Source organism: Empidonax traillii, unplaced genomic scaffold (genome assembly GCF_003031625.1).
Source record: "Empidonax traillii isolate 1590-97213 ecotype Southwest subspecies unplaced genomic scaffold, ASM303162v1 scaffold243:size714344, whole genome shotgun sequence".
NCBI lineage: Eukaryota > Metazoa > Chordata > Aves > Passeriformes > Tyrannidae > Empidonax > Empidonax traillii.
Window position 1 is genome coordinate 509,625 of NW_020955436.1, and position 19,699 is coordinate 529,323.

Genomic DNA, 19,699 nt, shown 5'->3' on the forward strand with positions numbered 1-19,699 from the left:
TTGAGAGTCTAGTTGATTTTTTGTTCTTCGCATTTTCAATACCACTTTAATAAGGTTTTTTGGCTTTTATAAGAAGTATTGTGAATTTAAGGGGGAATTTTTTTAACGAACATTTGTTTTAAATATTTGGTCTAACTCCTTACTTTCTAGTAGTTTAGTAAAGCAGAAAAAAGACAGAATGACAGATTCTGAGCTGAGGTAAACTTTGTAGCTCTATGGACTTTAGTGATGGTAGGGTAATTTAAAAGAGTTGAGGATCAACCTTGTGTTATTTGGGTTATTTTATAAGTTAAATACTGAGAGTTTTGTAATATATGGGGTTTGGGATTTGGTGCCTTTTTTTTTTTTTTTAATCTGTTTGTTTGTTTGGCTGTTTGGTTTTTTTTCTTTTTAGTATTTGTGATCGTGGGAAATAACATCCCTCTGATATTTTAGGTGATGAAGTGGTCATTGTTCAAGATAAGCTGGAAGGCATTAAAGCAAGATATAAAGATATTATGAAATTGAGTTCTGATGTATCCAAGACTTTGGAGCAGGCTCTGCTGCTTGCAGGTCAACTGCACTCAACTCACGAGCAACTCTGCAAATGGCTTGATGAAGTAGAGGTGGAGTTACTCTCCTATGAAACTCAAATACCTAAGGGTGAAGAATTAAGCCAAGTACAAGAAAGACAAAAAGTAGGTTTTGGAATCTGTGAAATATTTATTACTCTGTGATTCAACAAGGTTATGTGTTAACTTATGTTTGACATAAAGTTGTTTTTTGAATAACTAATTATTTTATCAGATCATCTGACAAAATGCTGCAGTAGTTAAGAATCAAACTCCCTTTCCAGAGTCATCTGTTATAATCACTTAAGAAATTGGACTGAGACTTATTTTTAGCACAAGAGAAGCACAACATTTCTGGTTTTTTTTCAAGGAGCTGCCTAATACTGGGATAACTTTGACAGCTTATGAGTTATTTTGGTTCTTTAGCTGTGGCATGGATAAAATCCTGTAAAGTATAAAAAAGTCAGCATTTTAAATATATTAGTAATTTTGTTAAACTAGATTTGTTGAAAAAGAAAAAAATGTAATATAAGCTGCATGGTCTGGAAAATGAGGGGGGAGCTTAAAAATCCAATAAATGTCTTTATATACATATATATATATGAAACAAAACCACACTGGTGAGTGTTCTGTACAGGTAAAGACTCATTCCTTTGTGTTCATATGTTTTTGGAATTTGATCCAGTCATTGTTCATGTAAGAAATCACTTGAATTCATCATATTTTGCTATAGTGCATGTTGATTTCACTTGCTGGTGATTTACTTCCTTATGTAGTTGCAGTTTTCAGCCATCCATTGGTTTTGCTTTCTTTGGTTGCTTCATAAAGTACTAACAACTCTTACAAAATTACAAAGAATTTTATACAGTCATATTGACTGGACAAATACATTTGGATAGATTCTGTTGAAAATTCTCTTTAAGAATCACCCACCTTTCTGTCAAACAACTTACAGTATCAAAAAGCTAATACAGCTCAGCTCAAAGTAAGTATGGTAATTTATCCCTTCGGTTTGTATGGAAAACATTTCAATTCTTGACTCATGGAGTAGTTGATAGAATGAAAATTGTGCAAACTGTATATTCTATTCATATACTGCCATGTTTAAAAGGTTTAATTGTTTTAAATGGCCTTTTTCAGGAGCTGAAAAAAGAAGCAAAGAACAACAAAGGCTTACTGGACACTCTGAATGAAGTTGGCAGTGCCTTCCTGGAACTGGTGCCGTGGAGGGCCAGAGAGGGGCTTGACAAGATGATAACGGAGGACAACGAACGTTACAGATTAGTGAGCGACACAATCTCTCAGAAGGTGGATGAGATTGATGCTGCCATCCTGAGATCCCAGCAGGTACTGAAAACTGTTCTTTGGGCTGTAACAGTCTCTGGCCATGTGTACCTGAACGAAAGATGTCCTTTAATAATGTTGCCAAAACTTGTTATACTTGAGCAGCAAAATGCCCATTTGAATGAAACGGGACTCCATTGTTAAGATACAAATACCAGAACTCTGTCAATATGTACACTGTTGTACTTGTCTGCCTCTTTGTTGATGAAAACATCAGTATTTTAGCTAAAATTTCTGTAACTATCTTGTGGCTCCTTAAGTAGGATTTTGTTTAATTAAGAACTGAATGGCCCATGTCCTTTGTAAATCATGTTGTGTTAAGTAAAATATGGTCCAGATCCTGAGCCAACTTTAGTGGATGCAACACTGGTATCTCTAGGCTTGCCACACCTTTTAGCATCATCAGATTGTCTAGCTCCTCTGCACTTTACACAGTTAAAAGCTGGATGATCTTATTCAAGCTGGAATGGAGGATTTAAATAACAATTGCTTTTATTCCTATCTACAGTGCTTTTCTTCTTGGGGCTCAAAAACTGAGTTATTTAATATGTGGAGGTTTCTTGCTTTGAGAACTGAGATCTAATTTCATCACTAAGTAGTCTCATATTTAAGCTTGCTTATAAATGTATTGTGGAAACCCAGTTTTCCAGTGTCTGCCTACAGTACAGGCATAAAAATATTGGTGGAGATTTCTATTTCTGTTAATAGTTCCCATAAACAGTTTTAACAGGACAAGGAGAAAGCATGTGTGATACTCTCAAAGTTTGCTGAAAGCCAACTAAAAGACACTGGCAGTAGTTCAGGTTTTCTTCGAACTGAGGTTAAAAATAACTTCTTGTTTCTTTTTAAGGGATTTGCTATGAATATTATCTTGTCTCATTAACCAAATCCTCAAAAATGAAGGGTGATTTTTTTTTTTTTGAGTGAGTGATAAGGGTGAGATAGGAGAGTATATTTTGGCTCTCCTTCAGATTTTTTGAATTCCATGAGAGTGTAGCATCCTCTAACACAAGTTCAGCAATTTCAGGTCCAGGCATGAAAAGAGCTGCTATTCCACTAGCTAATGTTGCAAGGGCACATTGCACCCTCATCCTGCATACCCCTGACTTCCACTTCAGCCAGCTCACATCACCACAATAAACTCCTCTACACTGTGTGCTGTGATAAGTATCAGGTGGCTTAATGTGCTTCCTGTGAAGGATAAGCTACTTTCCATTTAGACCATGCAAAATAAAAAACATTTTTGGAGAAGCTGGTGTTTTTGGAAGATTGCCCTGTGGCAACTTGCTCAAGTGCCTATACTGTTAAGAAGTTTTGAGTGAAGGACAAAGCTGCTAAGAGCACGAGGGTTTAATAGGAGTAGTGTGGGGTTTGTGCTAGATGTTACTGGCCCAAGGTGAGAAATTTGGTAATCTGTGTGGATGAGTAATAGTGCTTCATGTTGTGCATGGAAGCTGGAAGGCTTAAAGAACTCATGCAATATCCTGGGTTTTAACTACCTGACCAAAATGCTCCCAGATGGGTAGATTCATCTTAGACAGAAATTTAGCTGCATGGTTTAATCCTCATTTCTCAATACTGAAAGCATTGGTTGGGGTCCCCTAGTGAAGGAGTGCTATGTAGAAACACAAGGTCATGTTCTACTTTTGGCTTACTTGTTCTTCACTCTAAATCAGCCGTAGAGAGTGCTTTAGAAAGCATTCATGGAGCAAATCACAGCATCATCACATTCAGAAGTCAGTCATTCCTGGTTGGAAGAAAAAGTACCACAATGAACTATGCTTGGTTAAACTGGATGGGATTAAGTAAATCATGTTATAGTAACTGAAGGGCTCATAAGTTACTGTCATGCATAATGGGAAGAAAACATTTTGAATTTTGGATTCAGAAAGTACCATTTTTATGCTTTTTATTCCTTAATGTTGTTTTTAAGCATTACAAATTACCCTTAGCAAACTGAGTTTAGAGTTCTGTGCCTTCTTGGTGCTACTTAACCTAGAAGTTTCACTGTCATGCCTTGACTTTGTTATTTCCACTAAATATTTTTCAATATTACTTATTTATTGTTTCGATTTACCTTCTCTATTTATGTCATAAATAGATGGGCTTCTAAAAAGCTTGGTTGTGAACTGCAGTTTCTAAAACCAGCCTTTAACTACTACTCGTGCAAGTGCTTCATGCTGGTGTTTATAGTACTGATTGTTACAGAACATACATATATTAGGAAGTCACAATAGTTAGGATAAAACTTACTTTCTCTTACTTTAAATGAGAAATGACGTATAGTGAAAAAGAATGTTGTGCTCTTTCATTTAACAAATGGATTATAAAGGCTGAAAAAGATTGACTCATGAAGAATGAAATCTCAGAACTGCTTTTTTTGGTTTTGTGGAACTCATGTTTAACCAACTAAGACAAGCCTGATTTAGTGATTGAAGTGAACTCCAGCTATGTTAAGGAGCAGGGCTGTCATAGTCAACACCATAAAGGTGCAGACCAGCATATTTCAAGACAAGTGCGACTGAGAGTGTTCAGAAAGAGACTTCTGAGGAAAGTGTGGGTATCAATAAACACAGGGAGCAGCTTCTGACCTAAAAAACCTGCCCTGGTTGAGCTTCAACATGTGTATGCTAAGATGCATGCCTATAAACTTGATCTGAAGAGAGAATGCATGATGGCTTTTTTTAATTTGGTCTTAGATTTCAGAAGACTTACATCCCCACATGCTCCTTTTCATGTTCTTCTTTGTCAGTTAGTAAGAAACAGGTCCTTTATGTCCTCTGATTATGTTAGTGCTTTGAGGTAATTTCTGAAACATTTAAATGTTGACTAATTGTAGTCAGAAATTAATTGTTTAGGAGCAGGATGGACTGCACCTAAATAGTCAAAAAAAATTTTGCATTTAATCTGAGGTCGAGTTTTGGATGAAGTCCTGCCTTTTCTGAATTCAGTGAGGTTTTTGCCCTGACTTAGTTGAACTGGGATTATTTTGCCTTGATAATTTAATACCAAAGCAGCTCTTCAGATTAAAAGGGTATCATCAAACATCTGTGTCTCAGGATAATTGCAACACTAGCAATAATAATTAACAAAGAGATGGAAAAGACATGTGAAAGTAGAATAAAATTAAGATAAACAGTCTAGTTAAAATTCTGAGATTATAACCCTTTTTCATTTTCTTATGACTCTTAGAGAGCTGTAGGCTTTTAAAAAAAAGTATTTGCTTCTGTTGCTTTGTCATTCTTACGAATTAAGCTGCTTGTATTACAATCCCTCAGAACCATTTGGGCTTTATATTTCATTATATAAAACCCTCAAATGTAAAGTGAGCCACTATCTTTCTAACAATTCAAAAGTATACTCCTCAGTCTTCTTTAAAATTTTTGAAACAGTTATTCTAATTTCATGTCTATAGAACTGCTGAACTAATTCATGTCTCCCTCGTTTAGTTTGATCAAGCAGCTGATGCTGAATTTGCCTGGATTGCAGAAACAGAAAAGAAACTGATGTCTCTGGGTGATATTAGACTTGAGCAAGACCAGACCACAGCTCAGCTGCAAGTTCAAAAGGTAAAAGAAATGCGTTTCCAACTGTCATGTTAATTATTGGCCGGCACACTCTCCATCTAGAAAATGTACTGGCATGATTTAATTTTCAGTCTATCATAATTAATGAACTTCAAAACCCAGTTTTTACTCCATATACTTTTTTTTTTTTTATTCTAACCATTTTTTCTTGTGTTTCAAGGCTTTTACCATGGAGATTTTAAGGCACAAAGATACCATAGATGAACTTGTTAAATCTGGGGATAAGATTATGAAAACATGCACTGAAGAAGAGAAACAGATGATAAAGGTAAAATTCCTTAAATTGCAGCTACAGTGGTAGATATGCAGGCAGCATATAAGTAGAAGTATTTGTATAGTGTCTTGTTTGAAATACTAATGAGAAAGCATTAATTACAATCACTTCTAGTCAGAGGATTGTAGTACTAGAAAAAATGCCTCTGTGTATCCCTCTCCTTCCTTCAGGGTGTTCAAAGAGCAAACACTGTGTACTTGCTTCATTGCCTGACACTAATTTGGAGCCCCATTTATCATCTCCATCTGTGGTAAATAGTATTTTAGCCTATAGATGATTGAGTGAAGAGATATTAGTCATCTGGGATGGTGTGTGGAATCTGGCTGTTTATCTTCCAAGTTCTTTTGAGTCAGTGACGCTCTGGCGTGTGCATTTCTGTGCTGGATTCCATGGCTGTGCACCTCAGTGTGAATCTTTACTTTCATTTCTGCTGATTTCCGTATGGGCCTTGCTTGCCAAGATTATTCTATCCTGTTGACTGTCAGAGCCTGTGAAAGGCATTCTTATGCCTTTGTTTATTACACACACACACACACACACACACACACACACACACACAGAGCCTGATGTTGGGGTTGCAAACATGTACAGATGGATTTTTTGTGTTGGCTGTTGGCTTTAAGAAGGATTAGTTGTGTAGTTGGGATTTTTTTGCTAAACTATGGTGAGGCTGAATATGTTGTGTAAATTTAGTCCTTTCAATGACCACCCTCCTTGAACAGCAGTGCTTCAGTAATTGTGCTCTGCTGCAAGGACTCTGAATAAATTTGATTTGCTCCTAAGTGAATTTAAAATAGATGAGAAGTCCTGTCTTCAAAACTGTAGTCATAAGGGAGAGCAGTTTTGTGTGAGTCTCTATTAAATAGTTTTATATGTCAAAAATACTGTATATCTGTGTATTAGACTATGTTTTGTCCTCTGGATAGCATCTTTTTACTTAATTTATGTGCAAGACATAACAAAGGAAAGGATAGCTTGTTCTGCCAAAAAAAAAAATCTTTACTTCACATTCAAAGGCTTGCTTATATGTCTAGTTTTTTCAAGGCTAGGATTTATATGCATTGTCATATATAATATTTCATAAACTTGATAACATGGGCAGTCTTCCACAGGAAAAATGTATGGCTAATTGATACTTTCTTTTATTATCACATGCCCAAATACAGTAGATTTGTAATGTTTAAAGCTTATAGTTCTGTTATCTGTGTTATTAATGTTAATACATTCTCATTAAGTAATATATGCTAACATGGAAAATAATGTTTTATGGTTGCTTTTGTAAGTTTGTGGAACTACAGGCACAACAATATAAACTATTCTCTTGCCAGATTAAAAAAAGAGCCCCAAACCCAACAGCCCAACAGATTTTGTGTATTGTTCATGCTTTGATTCAGAAATGCTGCGGAAAACTTAATTTCTGCCAAGTGTCACTGAAGATAAGCATCTGCAGTAAGGAATTGGGGCTAAGATCTGCAGTCAGGTCATTTGCAGCTTGACTGGAAGCCCTATGAGTAAAGTGTTATTTGTAAATACCAATATCATTAAACATATCCTAAATACTTTGCAAGTACTCTGCCAGATTCTGATCTGCCCCATTATTGATTCTGTCTACTTTAAACACCAATACTGTAAAAACATTATCAAAACTAAAATTTGGTGCACTGTGAATTGGTGCTGTAGTTATCAAAGACTGTTTAGAAATTAAGGTTAACAGACATATGGAAAAACATACATTGGGGTTTTTTATTAATATTACTTTACAGAAAAAAATGGAGAGCCTCTTACAGAAATATGATGCAGTCTGTCAAATGAACTCAGAGAGAAACCTTCAGCTGGAACGGGCTCAGTCCCTGGTTAACCAGTTCTGGGAGACTTATGAAGAGCTTTGGCCATGGTTAACTGAAACAGAAATGATCATCTCTCAGCTCCCTGCGCCAGCCCTTGAATATGAAACTTTAAAGCAACAACAAGAAGAACACAGGGTAAGTATTTTGCCAGCTTTGAAAAATGAAGTGTCAAACCCCAGGAAGTATTTTGCTGAAACTGTGGAGTGCTCTGCAAAATGCTTAAAACCCAAACAGATATTTTTATGTTGAAAAGAACCTATTATTTAAAATAATAATAAAAAGTAAATATATTTTCCGTCATTACTGTTTACCAAACTCTGCATGCAAACTAGAGTCTCTGGAGAAGGCAGAAAATTATGTATAAGCATAAAAGAAGGCTCAAGGAGAAAAAAAATCTACCATTGTACTGAGAAAACCGAGCACATAAAAGTTGTTAGTTAAGAAGTATATTTAAAAGTACACATTAATGTCAGTATTGGAACCAACCAAACCCATAAACAGAAAGAACAGGCATGGTTGTTAGAGCAAGAAACAAAAAAAAAAAAAAAAGGGTACATTCTGTATACAGATATGCACATCTGTTGATCTTATGTACATATAAAAAAATTAGCTATTATTTTGTTCATAACATTGAAACTAAACTTACCTGAGTCAGGAAGATGGACAATTAGAGAGCCAAAAATTGCTTGCTTGGATGCAGCCAAATAATTTCTCATGTCAAGAATGTTTGTTATGTACTAATTAAAACAAATAATTGTTTACCATAACATCACAAAATAGAGGCAACATTGTTATAGACCGGCCACTCTGTGGGCTCTCTTACATGGATATATAATCAGCTGGGATAAAAATTAGTATATTTCAACAGTGGCTACTACTATCACATAGAATTAGATACATCCCACTGAGGTTAAAATCCTGCATGTTTTGGCAGATGCAAAACCTGTATGGCCACTGGAGATACCTGTCTCTCCCTGCTAGCATAAGTTTGTTTTTTCTTTTTATTTTAGATGCCTTAATTAAGTGACTCAAGTTAGATAGGATGAACCCTGGCTTCAGAGTCTTGTTTACTCTGAGACCAGCTAATGAAATGTGCCACTCTTATGTACTGGTAAACACTGGGTTCACTCATTTGTCTTCCTATTATGTCCAGAATGAACAAACAAGTTCTGTTAAGACTAGCTATATAACATGAGCTTTACAAACTATCTTGATTAGTCAACGTGAACCATATCATGCTTGCTTTACTTACAGGATTGTTCCTTGTCTACTTTAATCATGCTGCTTCCATGAGAGGCCGTCTAGATGAGCTTCTATTTTAGCATTTTCCCCGGGCTATGCCATTAGCTGAGATTTGTTTGTTAACTAGAAGATTAATGTTAGGCACTCTTAACACGTAATCTGCTCCTAAACACTTGTTTACTGGAATTGTTTACCCAGTAGTAGACCCAGAGAAGACTAAACCATTCATTGTTCTGTTAAAAAGAAGAAGAAGGGAAAAAGGTTGTTTTCAGTGTGAATTGACAACATTTCTGTTCTGATGTGTTTACTGATGTCTATCTTTGTTCCAAGTTGTGGAATTCATACAGTTGATTCTGTGCTAGTAACATGCAGTCAGTTTGGTTTGAAATGAGCTGTGGGCAGAGTATTAGCACAAGGTTTGGACCATAGCTCCGGTGGCCTTGTGTCAAATCATCTCTGTGCTCAAAGGTAAAACACACAAAATTATTTTCTAAAAACTTTAAAGCTGTTCTTACTTTCTCCTTTTCCTCTTCTCTGCTAATCAGTGTTATTTTTCTTGTGGCAAAGTATACAAGTAGAGTTACATTCAAAGTAAGTCGTTAGAATCAAGGCGGGGGGGGGTTGTATTTTCGTTGCTGTTTGGTCATTGTGGGACTGAAGAGTCATGGTCACTGTCTTTTCAGTGTTCTCAACCTCTGCTCTTCTGGGGAGGAGCAAGGAAGCAAGCCAGTATCACGATTTCTTTTTAAGGGAAGGACTGTAGTTGAAGAGAAGGGAATTTATTTACACTGAGACTGATATAGTCTTTTCTGTGTCTTCATTAATTTAAACAAACTCTCAGCTGGGAGGAACAGCGCACGTGCCTCTCATGTCCTTGCACAGGGGCTATAGGATAGAATTCATGAAGTTCACGGCACTGAGGGAGACAGTGCCTCGCAGGACAGTGGATTTTTCTGAAAAGGGAGGTAAAATATGAGAAAGTAAATAAAATAAGGGAAGGATAGGGCTACTCGCACAAGAAAAACCCTTTCCCTTTTGTCAGTTCTATGGGCACAAGGAAGAAAATCTGAACTCCTTAAACAAATTGGAAAACACATTGTGACATTTCACTTCCACAAGCCTCTGCTCAGTCTTTGGCACAGTTTTGACTTCAGAGGTGGATGATGAGAGGCAGTAGACAGTTGAGGTCAAATTTAATTCACTTACTAATTACTTGTTAAACATTGTGTCAGTTGAATAATAGTGCTGTTATGAAGACAGGAGGGGTCTTGTGGCCAGAGACTGCTAAACTAGGTTGATAAGTCTCTACTGATCACCCTTCCATGTCCTTTTGTCCTTTCACTGATTGCTTTGACCCTCCCTTGTGCTGGGTTTCCTTTTCTTTAATCAAGGATAATCTGAATTAATTTTCTTGCAATGCCAGTACCTCTTTCTGTGATGTTCCTCAATGAAAGGCTTTGCAGCAAGTGACCAGTATCAACATGAAAAGTATACATTTGGTGGTGTTACGCCCATGTCTGGAATATTGTTGCCATTTCTGTTATTATAGGTACTAAATATGACGGGGAATGTCTGTTGTTAGGATCGTATGCATAGTTAGCATCTTATATTTCACCCATAATCATATGTCCTACCTGAGAGTTGCACAGGCATTTCCAGTGTGTCTCTAATTCTGATGTTTTATGCCCGGGTAGCTCTCTGTTGGAATGGGAACAATCACTGGCAGAGCAGTCATTAACTTTATTTCTGCTTTACATTAGGATGAAGGGTATTTGTTTAGAATTTCTTGCCAGCTGGATGTGTTGGAAGTGTGGACAGTTGTAATGTGGTGGTGCAAGCATAAGAAACTGATAAGTCGTTTCATTTGTTACAGCAACTGCGTGAGCTGATTGCTGAGCACAAGCCTCATATAGATAAGATGAACAAGACTGGGCCTCAGTTGCTGGAGCTGAGCCCAGGAGAAGGTTTTTCTATCCAAGAGAAATATGTGGCAGCTGACATCCTTTACAGTAAAATCAAGGAAGATGTCAAAAAGCGAGCACTGGCACTGGATGAAGCCATTTCTCAGTGTACCCAGGTATCAGTTTAAGTTTAAAATATAATTGGGTTCATTCAATGGAAAAATACACATTGTCATCTTGTATGTATATATCAAGACTAAACTGCTGTTTCACCTGGATTTTTCAACCTAATGGCCTGCGAATGTTCATATCTCGGCTAATGACATTGATTTTTCTATTTCTTGAGAGGTTATAATTTTATATATTGGTCAGTATTATCACTTTGTAGCAATTGAAAAATGTTATTGCTACTTAATTTTGAAGTAAAAAATCAAGTAGTCTAAAAATGTGGGATTTTATTTTCACTTTTGTTTTCTCTTACTGATCTCTTAGCAGCTGATGCTTCATTTGTAAATGAATGTCACTTTTAATCAGTTAATTTGAATGTAGTTATTTCTAGAAATTGGCAGCTGAAGTTACCAGAGAGCTACCAATGGAACTAGAGGGTAGTTTAGCAGTGTTATAGCATTTGCTCTTCGCTGCAGACCTACAAGAACTTAATGTAACATATACGGAAACTGTTAGTTAAAAGTACTATGAGCAAAGTTATACTTCAAAAAACATCATCAGCATAAAATTCAGGTCAAGTCCACAAATGCAGCATCTTCATTTCAAAGCTTCACTAGCCTATGAAATGAACCTAAATGGAGGATTGTCAGGTGTCACATTCTAGCAACTGTTAAATATTGGGTTAATTGCCATTAAACCCACACTGAACTTCATTTACTCAACCCCAAATTCAGAAAAGAACTTGGTAAAACTTTGTACATAAACCCATACAAAAATCCTAATAAAAATACTTTGTTCTATACTGGTGTTTTTATAGGAAATTCCCCTTTTTTTTTCTGTTCACTGGAAATTAAGTGCTATATTCTGTTAAGGTCTTAAATACTAAATGAAGAAATACACCTTGAAGTGCTTATCAAGTCTCCATTCTAAATAATTTTTGTCAAGTTGTTATACTTAATGTCATATTCCTAGCCTCTGGAGACTGAGTTTAAGAATGTGAGGCAAAAAGAAGTGACATCAGATGTCATCTTGCTTTTGAACTGTTTTTATATATATATAACATATATGTATATATAAAATGTATATACATTTTTAGCAACCCTTATTCACACCTATGAAAGATGCCTAATTATTGAGATCCTGTGTTTTTCCATGGTCCTTCCCATATTTGGAGCTGCCCATTTAAAAATCAAGATATTTACTTAGTATTCGAGTCTCTGTTTTGTATGTGATAGACATCAACATGTTGTACTGGCTAAGTACAGAAAGAAAGAATTAGAAATGCATTCTTTGGTAACACCTAGAATATAATCAGGTGTTGAGAAAATACTTAATTATTTATGCAATACTTTATGTTTCATTTTATATACCTAAATGTATATGCAGATGGCAAAGCAAAACATTGTAATGTCCACAGAATCTAATTACATGTAATCTTCTTTTTTTATTAAGATACATAAATATATATTATCACAGCTCTGTACTATGATGTCTGTGTCACTGTTTGTCTAGACATTCCTTGAAAAATAATTATTTAACTCTTCATGTTTTAAATTATATTAAATTGCATTATGTATCAAAGGAAGGGCACAACATATTGAGGCAGGATGAGAGGGTGTCATTTACTTGCATTTTATTCCTTTTAAGTTCTAAAACACTGTCTCATTCTTTGAGGTTGAGTACAAGAAGGGCCACTGAATGCACTGACAAATTAAAAATGTAATATATGTCCTAAAATTAGACCTAGATATTACCAATTTAATTTAAATTTTTGTAATTTTTGTAAGGTTTTGTTGCCACAATCAGTTTTTCAGAAGTCTTGAATGTGAGAAGGCTACTTATCTTTCATAATACTTTTTGCTGGCTTGTATGGCATTCACACTTCTAACAAAAACACTGAGTGCCACAACATTAGTCACAGAGTCTGATTTGAAGTGGATTGTATGGTGGGGAAAAAGTAATTACATTTATATTGCTTCTGTTCCTTTGAATAGAAGGGATGTAGCTATTTGTTCACATAAGGTAATCTTGTTTTGCTGTGCTCTTTCTAGCACTGTTCCCAAGTGTTGCTGGGAGTGCTTTTTGTAGATCCTGGAGGGTCATTAAATGCACCCAGGATTTATGGATTTCTTTAATTCAAAAAGGGGCATGGTGGTGAGAGATTTTTAGGAATCTATGTGAATCCAAAGGCATACAGTAAAGGCTAACTTTGGATCTGTGCCAAAGGATGAACCATGTTAACACAGCTGTAATTCAATTTGTAAGCACCTACCTGAGCTCAGCCAAACATGGATAACTATACTATATACATTATTGTGTGCTTTTAGTTGCAGACTGTAACGTACCTTTACTGCGTGGGCAAACACCACCTGGCCACTAAGAAATGTCTTTTTGAATGACCTCACATATCAAGCCCTAATCAGTGGTTATTTAACAGTATGTTGGTTGTAACAGGAAAATGTATGTATGTATGTAATTGTAAGGTAAATATATTTTGAAATGATGAAATCAGACAGCCATTTCTCCCTAAAATAAGCTACCAACCACTTTATGAATTACACAGGACTAAATGCAAGTAGATTCTGCTGTACTTCAGAGGAAGTGTCTCAGGACTGAACACAAACTTAATAGTGAAATTCTTAAATTTGAGAGGCAGTACCATTTTGCAAGGTTATTTTTGTAATTTAGATATTAAAAGAGCCAGGAGGGTGGCATTGCAAGGTGCACGTATATATGTTGGAGAGAGATGTTAATTTTAAAGTACCTTTTTCCAAGAGAATTTCAGATGCTATTTTACATGTTAGGGTTTTTTTTCTAACTTCTCTGCCACTTCTTTTTGTCCTTTACCACCCTCCCAGTTTCATGACAAGATAGATCCAACTCTTGAGAGTCTGAAACGCATAGTTGAACGTCTGAGGCAGCCACCTTCAATCTCGGCAGAGGTTGAGAAGATTAAAGAGCAAATCAGTGAAAATAAGAATGTATCTGTGGATCTGGAAAAACTTCAGCCAGTGTATGAAACGCTTAAACAGAGAGGGGAGGAAATGATTGCTCGCTCAGAAGGCACTGATAAGGATATATCTGCTAAAGGTAATAGACTGAGGAAATTTTCATGTAGTGGAAATGCAGTAAGCTGCAGCATATAAAATTCTTCATTTCTGATGACCAGTAATCTGGGGAATGTGTTCTTCTGGAGAAGCTGCTAAAGATTTATAAAAGCAAAGCATTCATTTAAAATAATTAATTGTGGATATGACCTTTGTTTTATTTTTAAAGGCCATAGTGGTTTTTTCCACTTAACATTATAAGGAGTCCTATGAAGAAACAATTTTAGAGTCTAAATTTTAAAACGTACACATATGTTTCTGCTGTAGAACTGGAGAGAGATTTATGACCAACAATTATTTGCCAAGGTGGTAATCTAGTTCCTTTGTTGTTTAGCTGTTCAAGATAAACTGGACCAAATGGTCCTAATTTGGGAAGACATCCAGACCTTGACTGAGGAAAGGGAGGCCAAACTTTTGGATGTAATGGAACTAGCTGAAAAGTTTTGGTGTGATCATATGGCTCTTGTAGCTACTATTAAAGATACTCAGGACTTCATTCGAGAACTGGAGGGACCTGGAGTTGACCCATCTGTAGTCAAGCAACAGCAAGAAGCTGCAGAGGTCAGTAGAAAGTAATTTCTTGATTTGAAGTACTTTATGGTGTGCAGATGAAAAACAGAATTACTATGAAATACCATAGGAGAATATATTATTTGTTAGAGACGAAGAGGGATAATTGTGTAGAAATTTACAATAATGGTATCTCAAGAGTCTACAGTTAATAACATGTATCAGTGCTTAATTGCAATGAGCGTGCAACATGTGCCTGCTATTATATTTCCTTATTTGTTTATAAACATATATATAATAACCATGTCACCAAGACTCTTAAAAATTATACATACTTTAGATTCCTTGAGTACTGTGTAACATCTAAATGAAAGGTGTACAAATGTATTATGCTCTGTGAATTATCCTCTAAGCCTGTAATTATTTATGCTGATAGTTAAAGATTTAAAAGTTGAATGATAATCTCTGACAAAGAAGACACTGATTAAAGAAATCTAATTTAAAACTTCCTGTTTATTTTTTTCATCTAATGCAAAATGGTATCATAAGCCATTGTTTCAATTTAAACTGATGTCAGCTGATTTCACTCTGATACTGCAAAGGGATGCTTATATTTTAAGCATCTGACTGTGAGTCCAAGTGACCTGAAAGAAAACAAAGGGGGAATCGTGTTGTGTTTTCTCTTGAAAGCAAGTTGTTCATAAATTATTAAATTTAGTAATAACAGTGTTGGATTTTTTTTCTCTTTGTAGGCTGCTAAAGAAGAAATTGATGGACTACAAGAAGAACTAGAAACAGTTGTGAGCCTTGGCTCTGAACTTAGAGCTGCTTGTGGAGAGCCTGACAAACCTATTGTAAACAAGAGTATAGATGAGGTATGGGAAATGCACATGCTTAGCTCTGTTACATGAGATGCTTGTTCAGCTAAAGTTGGTATATTCCCCATGCCCCCAACAACTTTTGAAAATAAAAATTTTTTGGCAAAAGTTAGACACTGCTGAAGCTCTTATGGTAAAGTCAGGTTTGCCTTTTGAGTAAATGAATCTTAGAATAGATTAGAATGTACAGACTGTTTTATTTCATTGATTTATAGTAAAAGACAGACATTGATTATTTTTTTTTAAAAGACAGATTTTTTTTTAATACTCACTGATTAATATGGTAGATGACTACGTCTTGCAAAAGCAATGCTAGAATAAGTTTTGGATATATCTGGTTTATTCACAGTGAGACATCTTAAGTGAGACAATCCTGTTTGGATAACTGAAAAATACTTTTTATTTTTCTAGTGTTCTGCGATGTGTGATTCTTTTAAGCTACTTTAGTTATAATGATGTAACTCTAAATGATGTAGTAGCATTTCCTCTCTTAACTATAATTTCTATGTTAATAAAAATATTCAATCAGTATTGAAGGTTACAGCTTTTGTAATCCAGAACCTCAAGTGAATTCTGAAAGGAACTAGTTATGCAGTGATAGAGAGAACAAGAGTGGAATGAATACGAACTATTCATGCTTAGTTTATTGGTGTTATTGATCAGTGAAGAATTAGTAAATGCTTATTATACAGCAGTAAAATTCTTTTGTCCATTGGAATAAATTGCACTTACTTGCAGCTGAATTCTGCCTGGGATGCCCTAAACAAAACATGGAAAGAACGGGTAGATAAGCTTGCTGAAGCTATGCAGGCAGCTGTTCAATATCAAGATGGACTGCAGGTAAGATGATGTGATATACCTACCCCAGTCTTGAGTCAATAGTATTTAATGTGGTTGTAGTAAAGAATGTCGTATGATTAGGTAGGTGACAAGTAATGTATCACCCTGATTGTAGTGACTGTTTTCTTCAGGAGGCAGGTATTTGTTTTCAAGATTGGTTGGGTTTTTTTCGTTGAGGGGGGTTTTGCATTAAAGAATAAATCTGTTGGGTTGTTTTCTTCATGTGTATTTTCTTCATGTCCATATATTGCACTGAGTTTAGATTAAAAATTAGTGTCTCCTTGTTTATTGATAAGAGCAGAGGGTTTTTGACATCACATATTCATAGTTATCCTGCTCACATTTTCTTGAGATAGCCAGTGCTTCACATGGTAGGCAAGTTGAAGTTGTGACACATCTTCATTATACTCATTCTTAGTATAATTTATCCTATCCCAATACTTTAGAAGATGATTCCCTTTTTAAATCTGTAGGTAAATTTTCCACGAGTTTTTCAGGTTTTCTAAGATATCTTGTACATTGTACTTCCTACAACTGATGAAGTTCAAAAAAATTTCACGAGGAGAGGTTGGACTAGATGACCTTTAAAAGTCTTCCAACCCAAATTATTCTTTGATTCTATGTCTTTTCTCTTTATGTGCTGTTGGAATTTTGTTGTTGTTTTTTTTTTTCCTTGGTGGAATTACTGTCTTCTTTGGTTCATTAAATCATTAAAATTAAATTTTACATGACACTGAGGGCAGTTCCTTCTGTATTTGGTGCAGATCAATCAGCAGAATAATAATAACACAACATACCTGTTTTGCAGTGCATCCTCACTTAGTATTTTTCTCCAAGTTCTGCTCTGTTCATACTGTGCAGAGATTGACTAGGCAATTAGGAACACAGCCATTGGTTTAAGTGCTTTCTACTTCCTGTGACTGTGCATTGTACATCCTACCAGCTCGGTACTTTGCAAGAACTGAATTTAAGTGCTGTCTTGCACTCCTTTCAACGGACAATATGAAAAGTGTCATGACCAGATTGTTAACTGCAGCTGCCTCATCCTGTTGAGCGCTTTGGGGGTAGTTCTCCTTTTCTCAGGGAGCTGTGTAGCAGTGGGCTAGTTCAACAAGTTGTCCTAAGCCTTTCTTCATAGTGATATCTCTACACATAATAGGCAGGAGGAAAAGGGCCTAGCAGAGGTGTTTTTTATCCTGTGCAATTACCCAGATTGATGCAGCTGTTCTTTATCTATGTGAAGTGTTCTTGGGTTTCTGCATTGTATCAGGAGCAAAAGAAATACTCACAAAGCATCAGAACTGGAGAGATGTTACTTTTTTTTTTTTTTTAAGTTATAACTGCATTATCCTACAGAGATTCATTCTAGCTCAGTTATGGTCCCTCACCACCTAATATATACTGAATGTGTAGTTCCATGTTTCTTACACAAATAACATTCTTCGAAAAAAGTTTGCTTGTAATCCTCATTTAAGGTATGTTAGCTACTACCTTCCATTTTCACTCCAAACAACAGAGTTTGTCTTGCATTTACCTTTTAGGGTATTCATAAAAATTGCAGATTTTACACAAGAAGTAGAGTGCTACTCAGCAGGAATAATTCTGGCAGAGCGTTGCTGCTAATAGAAGCAGCAACTTGTACGTTCAGTCTTAAGGCTTGTACATTCCTGTAATTGTTACATGGATACTTGACATTTGTTCTATTGTATTGCAAAGAAACCCTTTTGCTGAGAAAGTTATTTTATTTTAAAGAGCACAGCAATACCTTCTCTGGAATGGAAAAAAAAAAAGTTCTGATATTTTACTTAATACAACTTTCAAATATGATAATATTTCTCTGCTCACGCTTGAATTTCCTACTGTGATTTTCAGGCATTATTTGACTGGGTAGACATTGCTGGCAGCAAGTTAGCATCTATGTCCCCAGTTGGAACAGATCTGGAGACAGTGAAGCAGCAAACTGAGGAACTTAAGGTATGAACTAGCAATTTATTTCTTTTATATTTACATCTGTCTGCATTTATCTGTGTTTTTTAGTATTTTTCAAGAGTCAGAAGCAGTTTTCATTTTAAATTTCTGGTAAAACAGAATATCTATGAAAATTACCAAATATTTCATTGCAAAATTTTAATTTTAAAATGTGCCTAATTTTAAAATCTATTCCAAGTTTTGTTAAGACTACATTTTATTTTTTAATAAAACCTGATAGCCCAGAAATGTTTTTAGCATAATTCATTCTCTTTCAAAAGCTATGAGGTTATTATGCACAGGTTCTTTTGCTATGACCTTTATGTTTTCTGGTTTCTAATAAGAACAGATTCTTTGAGGCTCCGAGCAAATGCCTCCAAAGCTTTGCTTCTGCCATTACAGGCTTTATCTAAATGTTCTCACAGGTCATGACATTCCCAGTACATGAGTAAGGGGAAAATAAAATTTTCAGGCTAACTTACAAACCTATCTGCATGAGTCTGGATCTGTGACTGAGTATGCTTCTGACATTGGTAGGCTGTTATATTTAAAAAGCAGGGATGTATAATGGTCAGAGAATGTTGTTGGTTTTCTTGCTCACCTGTAGATTTTGTTGGCTGTGGGTAGGTTGTTTTATCTCTTTTGTGGTGTAACTTCAAATGTACCATAATATTACATAGTTCAGAAAAACATATGTGTGCAAGTTGTATTCAGAGTGCTGCACAAGTTACGTGTACAAGAGGGTGTTCTACTAAAGGAAAATCACTTTCAGTTCTTTTGAAGAATAATTCCATTTGAAGTTTAAAGCATTATACCATTATAACCACAAGAGCTAGAACACAGAATCTTAGAATTACTTGTGAAACATTTATTTGTATTCTTTTTCTATTTACCGTAGCAATTTAAGACAGAAGCTTATCAGCAGCAGATAGAAATGGAAAGACTAAACCATCAGTCAGAACTATTGCTGAAGAAGGTAACACAGGAGAGTGACAAACACACTGTTCAAGACCCTCTCTCAGAGCTCAAAATACTGTGGGACAGCCTAGAAGAAAAAATTATAAGTAGACAGGTAAATATGCTTGGAGCTGGGGGCTTTATTCATGACTCAGATTTCTGCAAAAGGATCTTTTGCATCATCTACATTGTGTGTAATGTTCATGTTAATTTACACATTCCTTTTAGTTTGGAAATTACAGAACTATATGTAACAGAATTTGAATTTAACAATTCATTGAGGAGTTGTTTGTTTTGTTTTTAAAAACCCTTTTTAAATTCTCTATCAGCAGTACTCATTGAATCATTATTATTTTGTTTGGTAGCAGTTGAAAACGTTTTTATATGGGCAAAAGTAATATTAGCTGCTGAGCTAAGCACTTGGAAAAAAACCCAACAACTTAATATTAAACTATTTCAGTGTTCTTTCCACATATTATCAAACTGAGAGATTTAAAGATGCAGTGCTTTGAAGTGTACTATTTT

General features: G+C 35.5%; 1 protein-coding gene across 1 annotated transcript in view; it reads left to right on the plus strand.

The window, feature by feature from the left end:
• Positions 1-19,699, plus strand: part of DST (dystonin) — a 303,925-nt gene that overhangs the window by 242,485 nt on the left and 41,741 nt on the right. Inside the window, 12 exon segments of the mRNA XM_027888673.1 lie at positions 436-677; positions 1,692-1,898; positions 5,345-5,464; positions 5,643-5,750; positions 7,520-7,738; positions 10,719-10,922; positions 13,773-14,004; positions 14,356-14,582; positions 15,284-15,406; positions 16,148-16,249; positions 18,122-18,223; positions 19,116-19,289. Of these exon segments, the coding sequence (XP_027744474.1) occupies positions 436-677; positions 1,692-1,898; positions 5,345-5,464; positions 5,643-5,750; positions 7,520-7,738; positions 10,719-10,922; positions 13,773-14,004; positions 14,356-14,582; positions 15,284-15,406; positions 16,148-16,249; positions 18,122-18,223; positions 19,116-19,289 (2,060 nt within the window).